The sequence below is a fragment of the Cynocephalus volans genome, chromosome 11, assembly GCF_027409185.1.
Source record: "Cynocephalus volans isolate mCynVol1 chromosome 11, mCynVol1.pri, whole genome shotgun sequence".
Taxonomy (NCBI): domain Eukaryota; kingdom Metazoa; phylum Chordata; class Mammalia; order Dermoptera; family Cynocephalidae; genus Cynocephalus; species Cynocephalus volans.
The window spans coordinates 1,002,501-1,015,026 of NC_084470.1; the positions used below are offsets into that span (position 1 = coordinate 1,002,501).

Sequence of the window (12,526 nt, forward strand, 5' to 3'; positions counted from 1 at the left end):
GCCTGACGTGGAGAAGGCCCGGGGAAGGGGTAGGGCCGGCCCCTCTGGAGCAGTGGCCGGGGCCGGATGCTGCACTGTCCTGGCTGTCCTCGCTGCCTGTGACTGCACATGCCTAGTCACCGCGCTCTCTGCAGGCACACGAGCCGGCCGTGCTGTGTGCACGTGGCAGGGTCCTCAGCAGAGAAGGAGTGGAGGGGGAGGCACGGCCAAGGGCAGGAGGGAGAAAGCGGCCCCGTCTCTGCAGCCCTTGTCACCTGCCGTCCTGCAGCCTGCGTTCCCACTGCTGGCCGGCGTGGGCTGCTTCCTCCTTTCCCTTCAGGCATTGGCACGGGGGAGGAGGGTGGGAGCAGTATAGACTTTCACTGACTTCTTCTAAGAGCCCTGAGAGAGGGGACAAACGAGGAAGACATAGACAGGGGGGTGATGTGTGCAGACCACGCATCTGGGGTTGACCCAGGCCTGCTGACCTCTCACCCTGCTGCCTCTTCCAGCTCCCTAAGGCCGGCGCTCTGCCAGCACCCTTGTAGGTACGTTGTCCTGCCTCCAGGGCCAGGACAGGAGCAGGGTGCCCTGGGTGCAGCTTTAAGGAGGTGCTTTTCCTCAAGTGCCAGCCCTGCACTTACAGGAGCTGGAGAGCCAGTGTCCCTTTCAGTGCTGGGCCCAGGACGCCTGTGGCCTCTTGCCTGGCCCAGTCCCGCCCTGTTCTCCCCGCTGCACCTCGAGGCCCTGGAGCAACCTCGTCTTTCTTTCTGCATTTCCCACAGAGGCTGGCCCTGCACGAGGCACACGGCAGACACTCCGTAACTGTTTGTCCAGTGGAACAGAGCAGTTTGAAAGATGACATGTAGCTATGTGGGGGTAGAAATCTGATGACATGGGCTCACCAGAGGGGAGATATTGAGATCTTCTGGGTAAAGAGCTCCCCCTCATTACTGAGGGTCTTTCTGGGTGAAGCTACAACTGGGTTTCTGGGCTAGCTGAGCACTGAGCACATCCCCATATCGACAGTCACAGAATATTAGCTCTGCAGGGACCTTGTGTTTTACAGACTGGGAGGCAGGCCCACCCAGGAGCGTGGCTGAACATCGGCAGTGCCGGCCCCTGATTGTGTTACCTGCTCACACTTGCTAGAGAATGTGTTTCTCCTGCTTAGGTGCCAGGTTCTGACACTCTTTTGTGCTTGAGAGTCTTTTTAAAAACAAAGTATGTGAAGCTAGATTCCGTGCACAGGTAAAATGAGATTTGCAAACAAGGTGGAAGGAGCTTAGGCTTTTTCCTGCCTACCTTGCCAAGCAGGAGTGAGCCTCAGACCCTCTCGCCCTCCTTGGCAGGCACAGGGCAGGTTCTTGGGGCTACACAGGGTTTAGTCCACCAGCCTTACAACTGTTTTACAGGGAGCATGACAGTGATGAATGGAACACTAGTTGAGGAGAAAGGTGGTTCATTTTCTGCCAAACAGCCATTTTTATGTTCTCTTCTATCAGCCAGCCTCCCCCAAAATGAGGAGTCATTTGATTTGGAAGCAAATGCTGGAGTAGGAATTGGGGTTACCTGGCGCTGTAACTCTTGGCCACTAGAGGGCAGTGGTGACCAGGCTTCCCTCTCCAGGGCGGGCTTGTGAGACCATCTCTGCAAACTTGCGAGCTCAGCCTGCCTCTGCCAAGGTGGGGCCCATGCTGCAATAAAGAGTTCTCTCTAGAAGAGTGGCAGCTCTGCAAATGATTGCTAATCACGATCAGTTTTTCCCTCTGGAGCTGGCATAAGTACTCGAGCAAAGGTAGCTCGTCTTCCCAAGAGGAGTATTTCTAACTGTGGTTCTGGTTATATAGGCTCTGGCTTTGGCCCCTGCTGTAGCCCCTGGGCATGGAGGAGATACAGAAGGGGGCAACCACCTTCTCCAGTTCTAAGATGCAAGAACACTTAACTATGGGCATGGGAATCCTACTCTCCACATATGGTCTGATATGTGGCCTTAACATGGGAGAAAGTATTTTAGATTCCAGAGCACGCGTGGTGGTTATTTGATCAGTGCTAAAAGCATAACTGTGCTAAAGGAAAGTATATGGGACTTCTTTTTAAATTGGCATCCGTGGAAAATCTAAGCCTTGCTACTCTTTGAAGGATGTCTCTGTGTCCACAGATGTCTACGGTATTCCACAAAAACAATCCGTAGCTTTAGAAGAGGGTTAGAGGCTAATGACCATCCCTGGAACTCCTGTGCCATGCTGGCTTCTGCAGTGCAGGAAATGTCATTCACCTCCTGCGGAATGTTACGAGGATTAAAAAACTCAATATTTTTCAATATCTGGAGCGGGTCTAAATCGGGTAAAAGCATTGGAACTGCGCATAAGCAGGCTGTGTACAGAAGATAGAAACATAACGCAGGCGATCAGAGGACTTCTTTGAGAATAATTATCAAAATGGTTGGCTGGGATGTTTTTTCTGTTAATTTGGTTGTTGGATTTTCATTCTTGTTACAGCAGGGAGAGAGCAGGTTACAGGGAGGGAAGGACACCAAAGGCAGGAAGGTGATAACACAGGCCGGGCAGGAGCAGCATTGACCGGTTCCGTGTGGCTCCAGGTGGCAGCCTGGGGAGTTAAATTTGGAGATAAGGAGGATTTAGATCCAAGAAGAAAGAAATGTCATAAGCAGAAGAGCTGGCCAAGCTACTTTGTCCCCACGGTCTTCAGGAAGAGGCTGTGTGACTGTCAGGGGCTTTGTGTTTTGCTATCAGGAGGACAACCACATGACTATCAAATCTAAGACCTGATGATGTGGAAACTCTGTGCCTTTACTCAGGCTCCTCCCTTTGCCTGGAATTTCCTTTTTCTCGTGCTCTAAACAGGCAACATCGCACAGATCCTTTAAGACCCAGCTCAAGGGTCTCCTGCGGTGAAGGCTGCCGGCCACCTCTGCCGCGCCCCACGGAATCTGTCCTCGGTGTCCTGTTGCGCTGACTTGACGCCCGTATGTCATGTGCAGTTTGGGGCTTAGTGTCTGCACGATCCTGCCTTCTAGGTGGAGTTCATCCCTGTCAGTCTCTTGTCTTGCTTAGTGTCTGGAACAAGCAGGGCTCCATGAATTTCTTCTTTTCACCCGGGAGTGGGCTGGAGGTCCAGCTTGGCGGGGAGGAGGACCAGGCTGGAGATAGTGTCCATATCTACACCCAGAGAGACAGGCTGGGCGCCCAGGCCCCCTGTTCTCTTGCCCTGTCTCCCAGATCAAGTTCACAAGACGGACAAGCTGACAGAAACACCTGGACTTGCTGCGCTGTCCTGGCAACCCCGGGCAGCCAAAGAACCTGGAATATTCTCACCACTCTTTAAGCCAGCGTGGACAGTCCCCGCAGCGCTGCCAGCCTGGGGCTGGCCCCGGGAGGATCCGGCAGGCGCAGCAGGAGCTCCCTGCTGGCTGCCCTGCCCGCCTGTGCCCTGTCCTGCCCTAACGCGAACAGCTCAGGGAAGCAGCCTCATGGCGGCGCCTCCCGTTGTTGAACCTTTCGGCGCTTTTCTCATCAGAGAGGTGCTTTCGTACCTGCTCAGTGGATGGATGGGAGTGAATGTGGGGGGTGCCTGCACGGTATCGAGGAGAAGAGCCAGAACCTGGGTGAAATGACTATTTGGGGTATAATGTGGCACGAATGTGCCTTCTTACCTTGGCTACTACCTCTAGTTGCTTCCATGCACCTTAGATCGGGGCCATCCGTGCAGATGTCAAGGGTGGAAAGTGGAAGTGAGCGCTTCCGTGGTCTCGCGGTGGGTGGCTGACCACGCTGTGCCCTCAGCCAGGACTCTGCTCCTTTCCCTGCCCTGCCCTCTTCTCACTGAAGCCCAGGCACCAGCAAGCCCAGATGCCTTCACCCACTTCTGTGAACTTCCCAGGGATGTGCAGCAAGGAAAACCATCAGGCCCCAGTGTGGCTGTCCAGTTACCTCCTGCTGCTTAGCTCTGCCCTGTTCTGTCCTTGCTGTCAGGAAAGCTGACCTCCAGACTGGCAGACACCATCCAGCCAAACCCTCCCTGGGGCAGAGGAGAAAGTGGGGCTGAGGATGTCGGCTCCCAGATGGGGCTGGCCACAGTCGCCTGGCTTGTTCTCTGTTCTCCCAGGAGCAGCGCGGCGAGTTCCCGAGGTTGCTCGTCGGTGTTTCGGAGCTGAGCCCGGGAAGCAGAGGCACTTGCCTCTGTCTGACAGGGGCAGCCCTTGTGCCGGAGAAAGCGGAGGAGAAGCACTTGGATATGCTGTTGCTAGGAAGCATAGACAGGGTTGATGTTTTGATTTTAGCAGTATTGGAGGCTTGCCTTTTTAATAACGTGAGGAGCGATGGGTTGTTCATATAATATCGGATATGTGCTTTTTTGAAAATGTGCCATTAAAGCAGAATTTTCTCATCAAACCCTTTTTTTCCCCACCAGGCATGAAATTAAAAAAAAAAAAATCCCCTGGGAGACAGGAGAGGGGTGCAAGGAGTCATAATGTAAATGACAGTGGGAGGGTTCTTGCAGAAGCAGGTGAGGTCAGAGGTTGCTGTGGCCATGTCAGGCAGTGGCTGGGGAGTCGGGGCAAGGATAGAACTCACGCTCTTCAGCTGTCAGGGTGCAGCTGTCCACCCCTGGGGGAGCTGGGCAGAGGTGATCAGGCCACTGTCATCCACTGTTTTGATGGTTCACTGGACATTTGCTGAGCTACATGGTCAAGGCACTGTGCTGGGGCCGGATGAGCCAGACATAGTCCTCGCCCCCCAGCAGGGAGAGGGGTGATTATGATGCTAAGGGTCTAGGCAGTAAGAAAAGCGTGGAGGGCACAGGACCCAACGGGGAGTGGCTGACTTCTTCGGCTAGTCCGGGAGCATGCTGAGGAATATGAACTACGTCTCAAAAGACAGGAATCAGATTTTTCTAGGGGAAAAGACAAGGAAGCAGTTCAAGGCAGGAATAGCAAGGTAGACAGAAGCCCAAAGGCTGGTGAGACATTGTCTATGACTTGGCAAGAGAATGAGTGGGAAGGAAGGGCTGCAGTTAGAGAAGTAGGCTTCAGTGTAGATTGCTAGGAAGTGTGGCTGTGATGCCAAGGAATTTGAATTTTCTCCGCAGGTGCTGAGTCAGAAAGCAGGAGAGAGCTTGATCCGGATCTCATTACTCCTATACATCCCTCTGGGAGGACAGGGGTGTTCCGTGATGTTGGTGAAGCTGCACTCTTGGCAGCGCCATCCGGGGAAATTTTCTGCAGTGATGGAAAGTTCTAAATCAGCACCATCCGATAAGGTGGCCACTGGCTACATGTGGCCATTGAACATTTGAAATGTGGCTAGTGTGGCTGAGAAACTGAATTTGTAATTTCATTTCATTGTAATTAACTTAAGTTGCAATTTAAATAGCCACGTGTGGGCAGTCGTTGCTGTCGTAGAGCTTTGCAGGAGGCCGTGGTTGCAGCTTGATGGAGAAGGGTGATGAAGTCTCCCCTGCCGATGAATAGTGATCTGTCGGATTTCAGGGAGGAGACTGACCACAGGTTGGTTCTGATGCCGCTATTGTGCTGGGTGCTAGGAGGAGAAGCTTAAACACACCTTCAAGGAGTCCCTGAAACACGACACACGCACAGTAGAGGGGGGAGGCAGTTGGCGTGTGCACAGGGCTCACCGGGACCCTTCCTCTTGCTGTGTCCACTGCGTGGCCATGTGAACTGCACAGAGCAAGGGTCCGACCTGTGCCTCTTGGCTGCCAGGAAAGATGCTGGGAGTAAGGTCAATAAATCAGAAAACCATTTCTAGATGTTAGTTAAAAGCTCCTGTAACAGAAAGTATACTTTAAAGGCATTGCATAGGTCTGGTCCCTCTGTTATTTTGTTAGTTCTGTGGCAGTGGAAATCCGAAGAGCAAGCAGATGCTCTTTACCTGTAGAGCTTTCCTAGAAAAGCTCAGTGTAATTAATGCAACCTGTGTTTGCCACTGGAGCCATAAGCAGCTGTGTTTCCTGACCAACTCGACATCAATCTGCACGTAATTGTGACAGAATAATGTCATGAAAGCAGAGATACAAAGGCCGTAAATCTCAGTAACTACTATACATGATAAAATTCTGCTGCTTATTCTACAAAATGAATATAAACGTGCAATATTGGTGCATACTGATTCAGAAAAGGACAGCAATCTTCCATAAACACACAAAAATTGAACTGTGTCATAGATTAGATCTTCCTCATGCTGAATTATTAAGCGTAATAAACCCAATTGAACAGTTGAATAAAAATGCTTTGCTCCTCCCTGAAATTCGAAGAGCATTTGAAAATGCTTTTATTTCTCTTAACACATTCCTCCATAACCAGCAGAAGGAAGCGTGCGTAATGATTCTGCTGTCTATTCCGTCCGTCTGGGTGTCAAGTTCGTAGCATCAGTAGACCAAAGGAGGGATGTGTGAGGACAGCAAAGTGAATCGAATCAAAGTCTGTACCAGGAGGCTGCGAGGACACAGACTGGAAAGATTTTAGTTGGAGAAATGTTTATTAAGACCTACGAAAGGATGCTCTAATTTTCTCCCCTTCCTTATTCTTTATTTTCCCACTTTAGTTTCTAAATTCTGATTTACATATTAATATGCTCCATGTCATTATTTTTTGTTTTAAAAACAAACTGCGTTGTTTATCTTTTTAGAAAAATGATATGTGTTCGTTGTAGAAAACCAGATAAGAAGAAAATAAAGAGAGGCACAATTTCTCCATCCAGAGCTGCCCGTTGTGAATAGTCGGGCAGGTCTGTCTTCAGTCATTTTTGTTTTGCGTGTGTGATTCCGTAATATTGAAACAGTTTTTGTTATCCTGCCTATTTCCAAAACATCAGTGCAATGGCTGTAGAGTATTTCATCATCGAAGTCACCTAAATTTATTTAACTAGACCCCTATTGTAGGCAATTCAGTTTTTTCTTTTTAATTTTTTTAATTTTTAATTTTAAGTAGCGTTGTGATAAAAATCCCTATATTTGAAGCCTTTGTCCACGTGTGTTACTATTTCGTTAGGGGTAAAATTTCCCTGTCAATGAATAAGAACCTTTCCTTGGGCTACTTATAAACATTGCCATATGGTCCCTAGAAAGATTTTCTAATGTAGTTACTATAAATATGGGTTTTGAGATCAGAATAAAATGGAGCGACAGTCCTGGCTTTGCAGTTCTGGGTCTGTCATCAGCTGCGTGATCTTGGGCAGCCTACTTAATGTCTCCCCAAACCTCGGTTTCCTTGTCTGTTAATGGGGTCCTAATAATACCTGCCTCCCGCCCCACTGCTGGGTGGGAGGAGACCACCCGTGCGAAATGCATAGCACAGCAGCACGCTCAGCAGGGGAGCCCACGATTTATTCTTCTTTATTCTCTCACAACCCCTGGCCACTGTTTTGTGTAAAAATTATCAACTTGATAAGTAGATGGAAAGAGACCCCCCACCCCATGGGCCAGGAAAGGGGTGGGGGACGTGAGCCTCCCGGGGACCTGAAGTAGAAGAGAGATTGGAGGGTAGACCCTGGAGCAACCAAAAATGTTGCTGTGAAGTCTGAGCATAAGTGGGATGGGTGTGGGTTGTTCTGAAACAAAAATCAGAACAGTAAAGGAAACGGGGCTGACAAGGATTTGTACGGGGACATTTAGAGGCCGATGGAAGGACAAGCTTTATCTGGCGCTTCTTCGCAGGTCTGGAGGTGTGTTTGCTGCCTGAATGCATTTGCTAGTGAGCACGATTTTGCAGGATTTCTGTAGTGAAAGTGGGAGAAGGTATTAAGTAGCAGAGCCTTGATTATTACAAAGAGCAAAAGGATGCGTTGTCCTGCACTGGTTGCTGTGCCTCAGCTGTCACTCAGCACGTGATCGCTCGGTCAGTGAAATGGAAGAGGCTCTTTAGCTTTCAGACCTGTTCCTCTTCTGTCCTTGTTAGTTTCTGCCTCCCAAGGCTGTGCCGTGAGTGCTGGGCTGTAACAGCCTTGTGGGTGCACTGTGAGTCTCTCGATCCTGCAGGCTGGTTTCCGCTGTTTCAGTCTTGCTCGGAGCAGGCAGCGTGCCAGCTTCCACCCAGCATCTGCTGACTGCTCCCTACCGTCAGGTGTGCACGCTGCCCCACACCGACAGACGCTGACTGACATATCAACCTTGGATGGGCATGTCCTGACCGCTTTTTGAGATCGTCTGTGAAACCTCTGATCTTGAATATCACTTATTTTGTGTAGTCAACCTCGAATTAGATTTTGTGAGGAAGAGAGTTTGCCGAACAAAGGTATGACAAAAAGTGAGAGCGGTTTGATTTTATTAGTCGTGGGGTCCCCTTCCCTAAAGGTGAACTCAGAATCGTGAGGCAGTACATTTGCTGGAAGATGAGCACGAGGACTGTAGTATGGTGTCATAAAAAGAGCACAACTCACAAAGTTAAGGGATGTAATTTAATTTGCTCTTTTGCCACTTAAAAGTGCAACTTCGGGCCCATCCATTCATTTGTAAAATGACCCCTTTGTTTATCAAGCAGGGACTATACTATGCCTTCTTTACCGTTCAGTGACAGACTGCATGTGAAAACACTTTGTAAAGTGTAATATTGTACACCAGTGTAAGGTCAGTATTGCGACTTTGCAGTCAACATGTTTGAAAGTTTGTTAATTTGCACTTAAACACATTTCAGTTCAATTTATTTCCTAGTCCTTTTTATCTTTCAGTCTAATTTGGGGCCTGGAATGTTTGCTTTATCTGGGATTTGGCGCCCTATATTCTCAAGAATGAAGATTTGGTGTTCCTTAAAAGATTACAATTCTAAGATATTGCAGAAGGGAATTCTAATTGTACATCTTCAGAAAGCCATGGGATTTTATGCTTTCATCAAGTTGGTGACTATTTTTGTTATATTGCAGCAGAACCTATTATTTTATGCCAGCTCTACACACAAAATGGCAGCACCTTGAATGGTGGCTGTACTCTAAGAGCTGCCTTTCCAATTGGGTACCCACTAGGCATGTGTGGTTATTGACACCTAAGTTAATTAAAATTAAGGTGAATTAGAAGTTTGGTTCTTCAGTTACACTAACCACATTCCAAACTTACTCACTGGCCAAATATGGATAACGGCTACTGCTTTGGACAGTGGAGGTTATAGACCATTTCTATCATTGCAGCAAATTCTATTGGACAGTTCTGCTCCAGAAGAAAGGAAACTTAGTGTCACATTGCTCAGGGGTATCTAGCACTTAGGTTTCGTAAATAATTTTTATGCCATTTTTAGGTTTCCAACCTAAAATAGCAACCTTAAATGGCCAGTCAGGGTTCCTCATCCACCCATCCAACAATTTTTGCAGGTCCCATTTAGAGTGTTTGATGATTTCATATTTTTAAATGTTCTTTTTTCTCTGTTGGGTCTCATAGGTCCTGCGTTACAGACATGTGCGAATGTCCGGTCCATAAAAACTGCTACTGTGAGTCATTCCTGGCATATACCCGGGCCTGCCAGAGAGAAAGCATCAGAATCCACTGGGAGCCTCAGCAGAACTGTGCAGGTAAGAAGTCCTGGTGGATCCAGCCATCAGAAGTTTACTGCAATGGCCAAGATGGCAGTGGAAGAGACTTGCGGGTGCTGACATGAATGGCTTTGTCCCTCCTTGGCCAAAGGGAGACCCCATCAGTGGCCAATTGGATTGCCACTTGTTAAAACACTGCAGCTTCCCAGTGGGCAGGGAAGACAGCACTTAAGAGAAGTGCTTTTTGACACGCACATTTTAACCATTTAAGGATTCCCACCATTGCAAAATTCTCTCAACCTCAAACTACCAGCTGGATGTACTTAGCTCATGAACAGTCGTAGCTGTGGCTTCGGTTGTGTGGAGCAAGGAGGTTCAGGACAGTTACAGTCGTTTAAGGTCTTCAGGATAAACATGGTAATTTTTTTTTAAGAGATTATTAGACAGACTCCAGCAGAATGCTCTTTTCCCTGTGAGAGATAGATTTCTATACTAGTCGTTATTAGCTCTTTCACTTCAGACAAGTTAATTAACTTATTTGATATTTGTAAAATGGACTCTTTTGTGCTTCTAAGAAATACGTATTACAAAGTGGCTCAGTACCGGGTATGATGCTAGACGCTCTTGGTAATTTGATGACTGTAAGAGATGAGGCCCCTGTCACTGATGCATTCTAGTGGGGAGAACCAGACAGAAACAGTAACTCTACAATAAATCCCTGCAAATTACAGTAAGTATAAAGAAGGAAACAAACAGTGCAGAATGGTAGAAGACAAATTGAGGCTTGGTAGTTGGCAACTTGGATGGGGTGAAGACGGCTTCTCTGTGCAGGTGATATTTCAGCCTAGACCTGAAGGACTGAAGGAAGTCGGGGCAAGCATTCCATGCAGAAGGAACATGTTTGACAGCCATAAGACAGGGAAAAACTAGCATGCTCTTGAACTCGAGGGGAACCAGTGTGGCTTGAGCCTGGTGGGCAGGAGAAAGACGGGCACATGATTGGAGTGAGGTAGGAGTGGGAGCTGAGCCATGCAGGACTTTGCAGGTTGTGGAAAGGAGTCCAGCTTTTATTCCAAGAGGAATGGAAGCCGCTGATGGGTTTTAAGCAAGCCTCTTTCTGCTTCCCGAAGATGACCCTGGCTACTGTGTAGAGAATAGATTGGAGGGGGACGAGATTAAAAGCAGGTGAACAGGCAGGAGGCTATTGCAGTAATCCTGGTAAAAAACTGATGGCATGGATTAAGAAGGTGGCAGTGTACTTGGAGTGAAGGCGAGAGATTCTAGACATATTGTGGAATTTTACAGTCATATCTACTATGCAGAGTCGCAGGCATTAGTGATAAGCACGTGAAGCATATCAAAGTGTGTCCAGCTCATGGCAGATGCTCAGTTAATGGTGGCTGCTACTGTTTAGACTGGAAAGTGAGACGACTGGATATTCCCCACCTAGTTCAAGGGCTGGCAGACTTTTCTCTGTAAAGGGCCAGATTTGCCTGGAATGAAGAGACCGGGGTTTTCGGCATCTACGCTAGTCCTAATAGTCTTTACTCAAATCTTTGAAAAGAAGATCAGGCCATCACTAGCTCCAGAATGTCTGCATTGGTGGAGCATAGGAGTGGTCATCTGGCTGAAAGGAGGGTCCAGAGAAATTGCCTTGAGGTTGTGTTTGCAGTGCACATTGTGTTCATTTAGATCAGTGGGGTTTAGCCTTGCTACACATTAGAATCACCCCAGGAGCTTAAAAAGTAAACCAGAAAGCTTTGCCTGGGCCCCATGCTGTATATCCTGTTCCGGTTGGCCTGGTGTGTCTTTTAAAACTTCCCAGGTGATGCTGACCTTCAGCCACAGCTGAAACCACTGAGTTAGTTTTCGTATTGACTTGAGAGTAGGAAGATAGACATTTGGGGATTGCTGAAGCTTCCTCAACCGCCCCTTGGTGTAGCCATGAGTCTGTGTCATTGGGAAAGCACCAAAGCCCTTTTGATCTCTCTTCAGTCCTTTTGGTAAAAGGCAAAAGATTTATATGATCTGAAGAGAAACCAAAGTATAACTTTCCTTTTGTAGTTGCTCCGTCCTCTGCAAACCCAAGTCCCATATTTACATAAGAGTTCACTCCCCACAGCAAGAGTGCCCCTGCGTCCACGCTGCCATCCTCAGGGGGGTATTGATTTCATAAAAATAATTCACATTAAGGTGTGCCAAGGCTGCTAAAAGGTGAGGCAGATGATCGACCTCTTACCTAGTGCCTCTTACCTAGTGCTGGGCAGAATACGTGAGGGCGGTATTTTGGGGGGATTGGGTCCTTCCAGCCTATTGTGAATACTTCCAGCTCCCTTACTTTATTTTGAGTCCTCTGTCCCTTGAATCTACCAGAAAATGAATAAAATTAATGGAGTCAAGCGCCCATCCGTTCACCCTGATGTAATGCAGGGCTCAGCAGATTTCTGGCGATCGTGCTAGCTGTGCTGGTGGTGGTTAGGATCGTCTTAGACTCAGGATGTAAGAACCTGCCCTTCCTGGCCCACAGCTCTACGTAGCATCGCACATTGAACTTGAGGACCGCACATTGCACACCCGTATCCTCATTTCAGGGGCTGAGTCTCTGGAGCTAAAATTACTTTTCTAAAGGAAAAGGAATACGGCTTCTGAAAGGTTTCATCTACCTCTTAAGATTGGTGGAGCCATCTGGGTGAAGTATGACTCCATCAATGTGCAGTCAGAGGGGACACACACACGCACACGCACACGCGCACGTGCACTGTGGGCTTCCACAGATGGACACTCGGTGTGTGGAGAGATAAATCTGGAGACATGTAGCATCTCTCAGTAGATTCATTGCAGGCTCATCTAGAATATACTGAAGACCACACTCTTTTCTTGTTTTTAGCTCCCAAGTCTTTTGACTCATGACAGCACTTAAGGCCGCATAACACAAAGAAATTTTCCAGAGTAAAAAGATTGGAAATTGGGCAAATAAGAAGCCAGCCCGGCAAGAAACTGGATGAACAAGTGACATGTTAGGGGCTAGTCTGGATTATAGCACTGTCATG

At 48.2% G+C, this 12,526-nt stretch overlaps 1 protein-coding gene across 2 annotated transcripts in view; it reads left to right on the forward strand.

The window, feature by feature from the left end:
- Nucleotides 1-12,526, forward strand: part of BMPER (BMP binding endothelial regulator) — a 250,380-nt gene that overhangs the window by 231,134 nt on the left and 6,720 nt on the right. For both annotated transcript variants that reach the window (XM_063115102.1, XM_063115103.1), the window contains one exon: nucleotides 9,385-9,515. In XM_063115102.1, coding sequence (XP_062971172.1) covers nucleotides 9,385-9,515 — 131 coding nt within the window. The remainder of the gene's footprint in view (nucleotides 1-9,384; nucleotides 9,516-12,526) is intronic.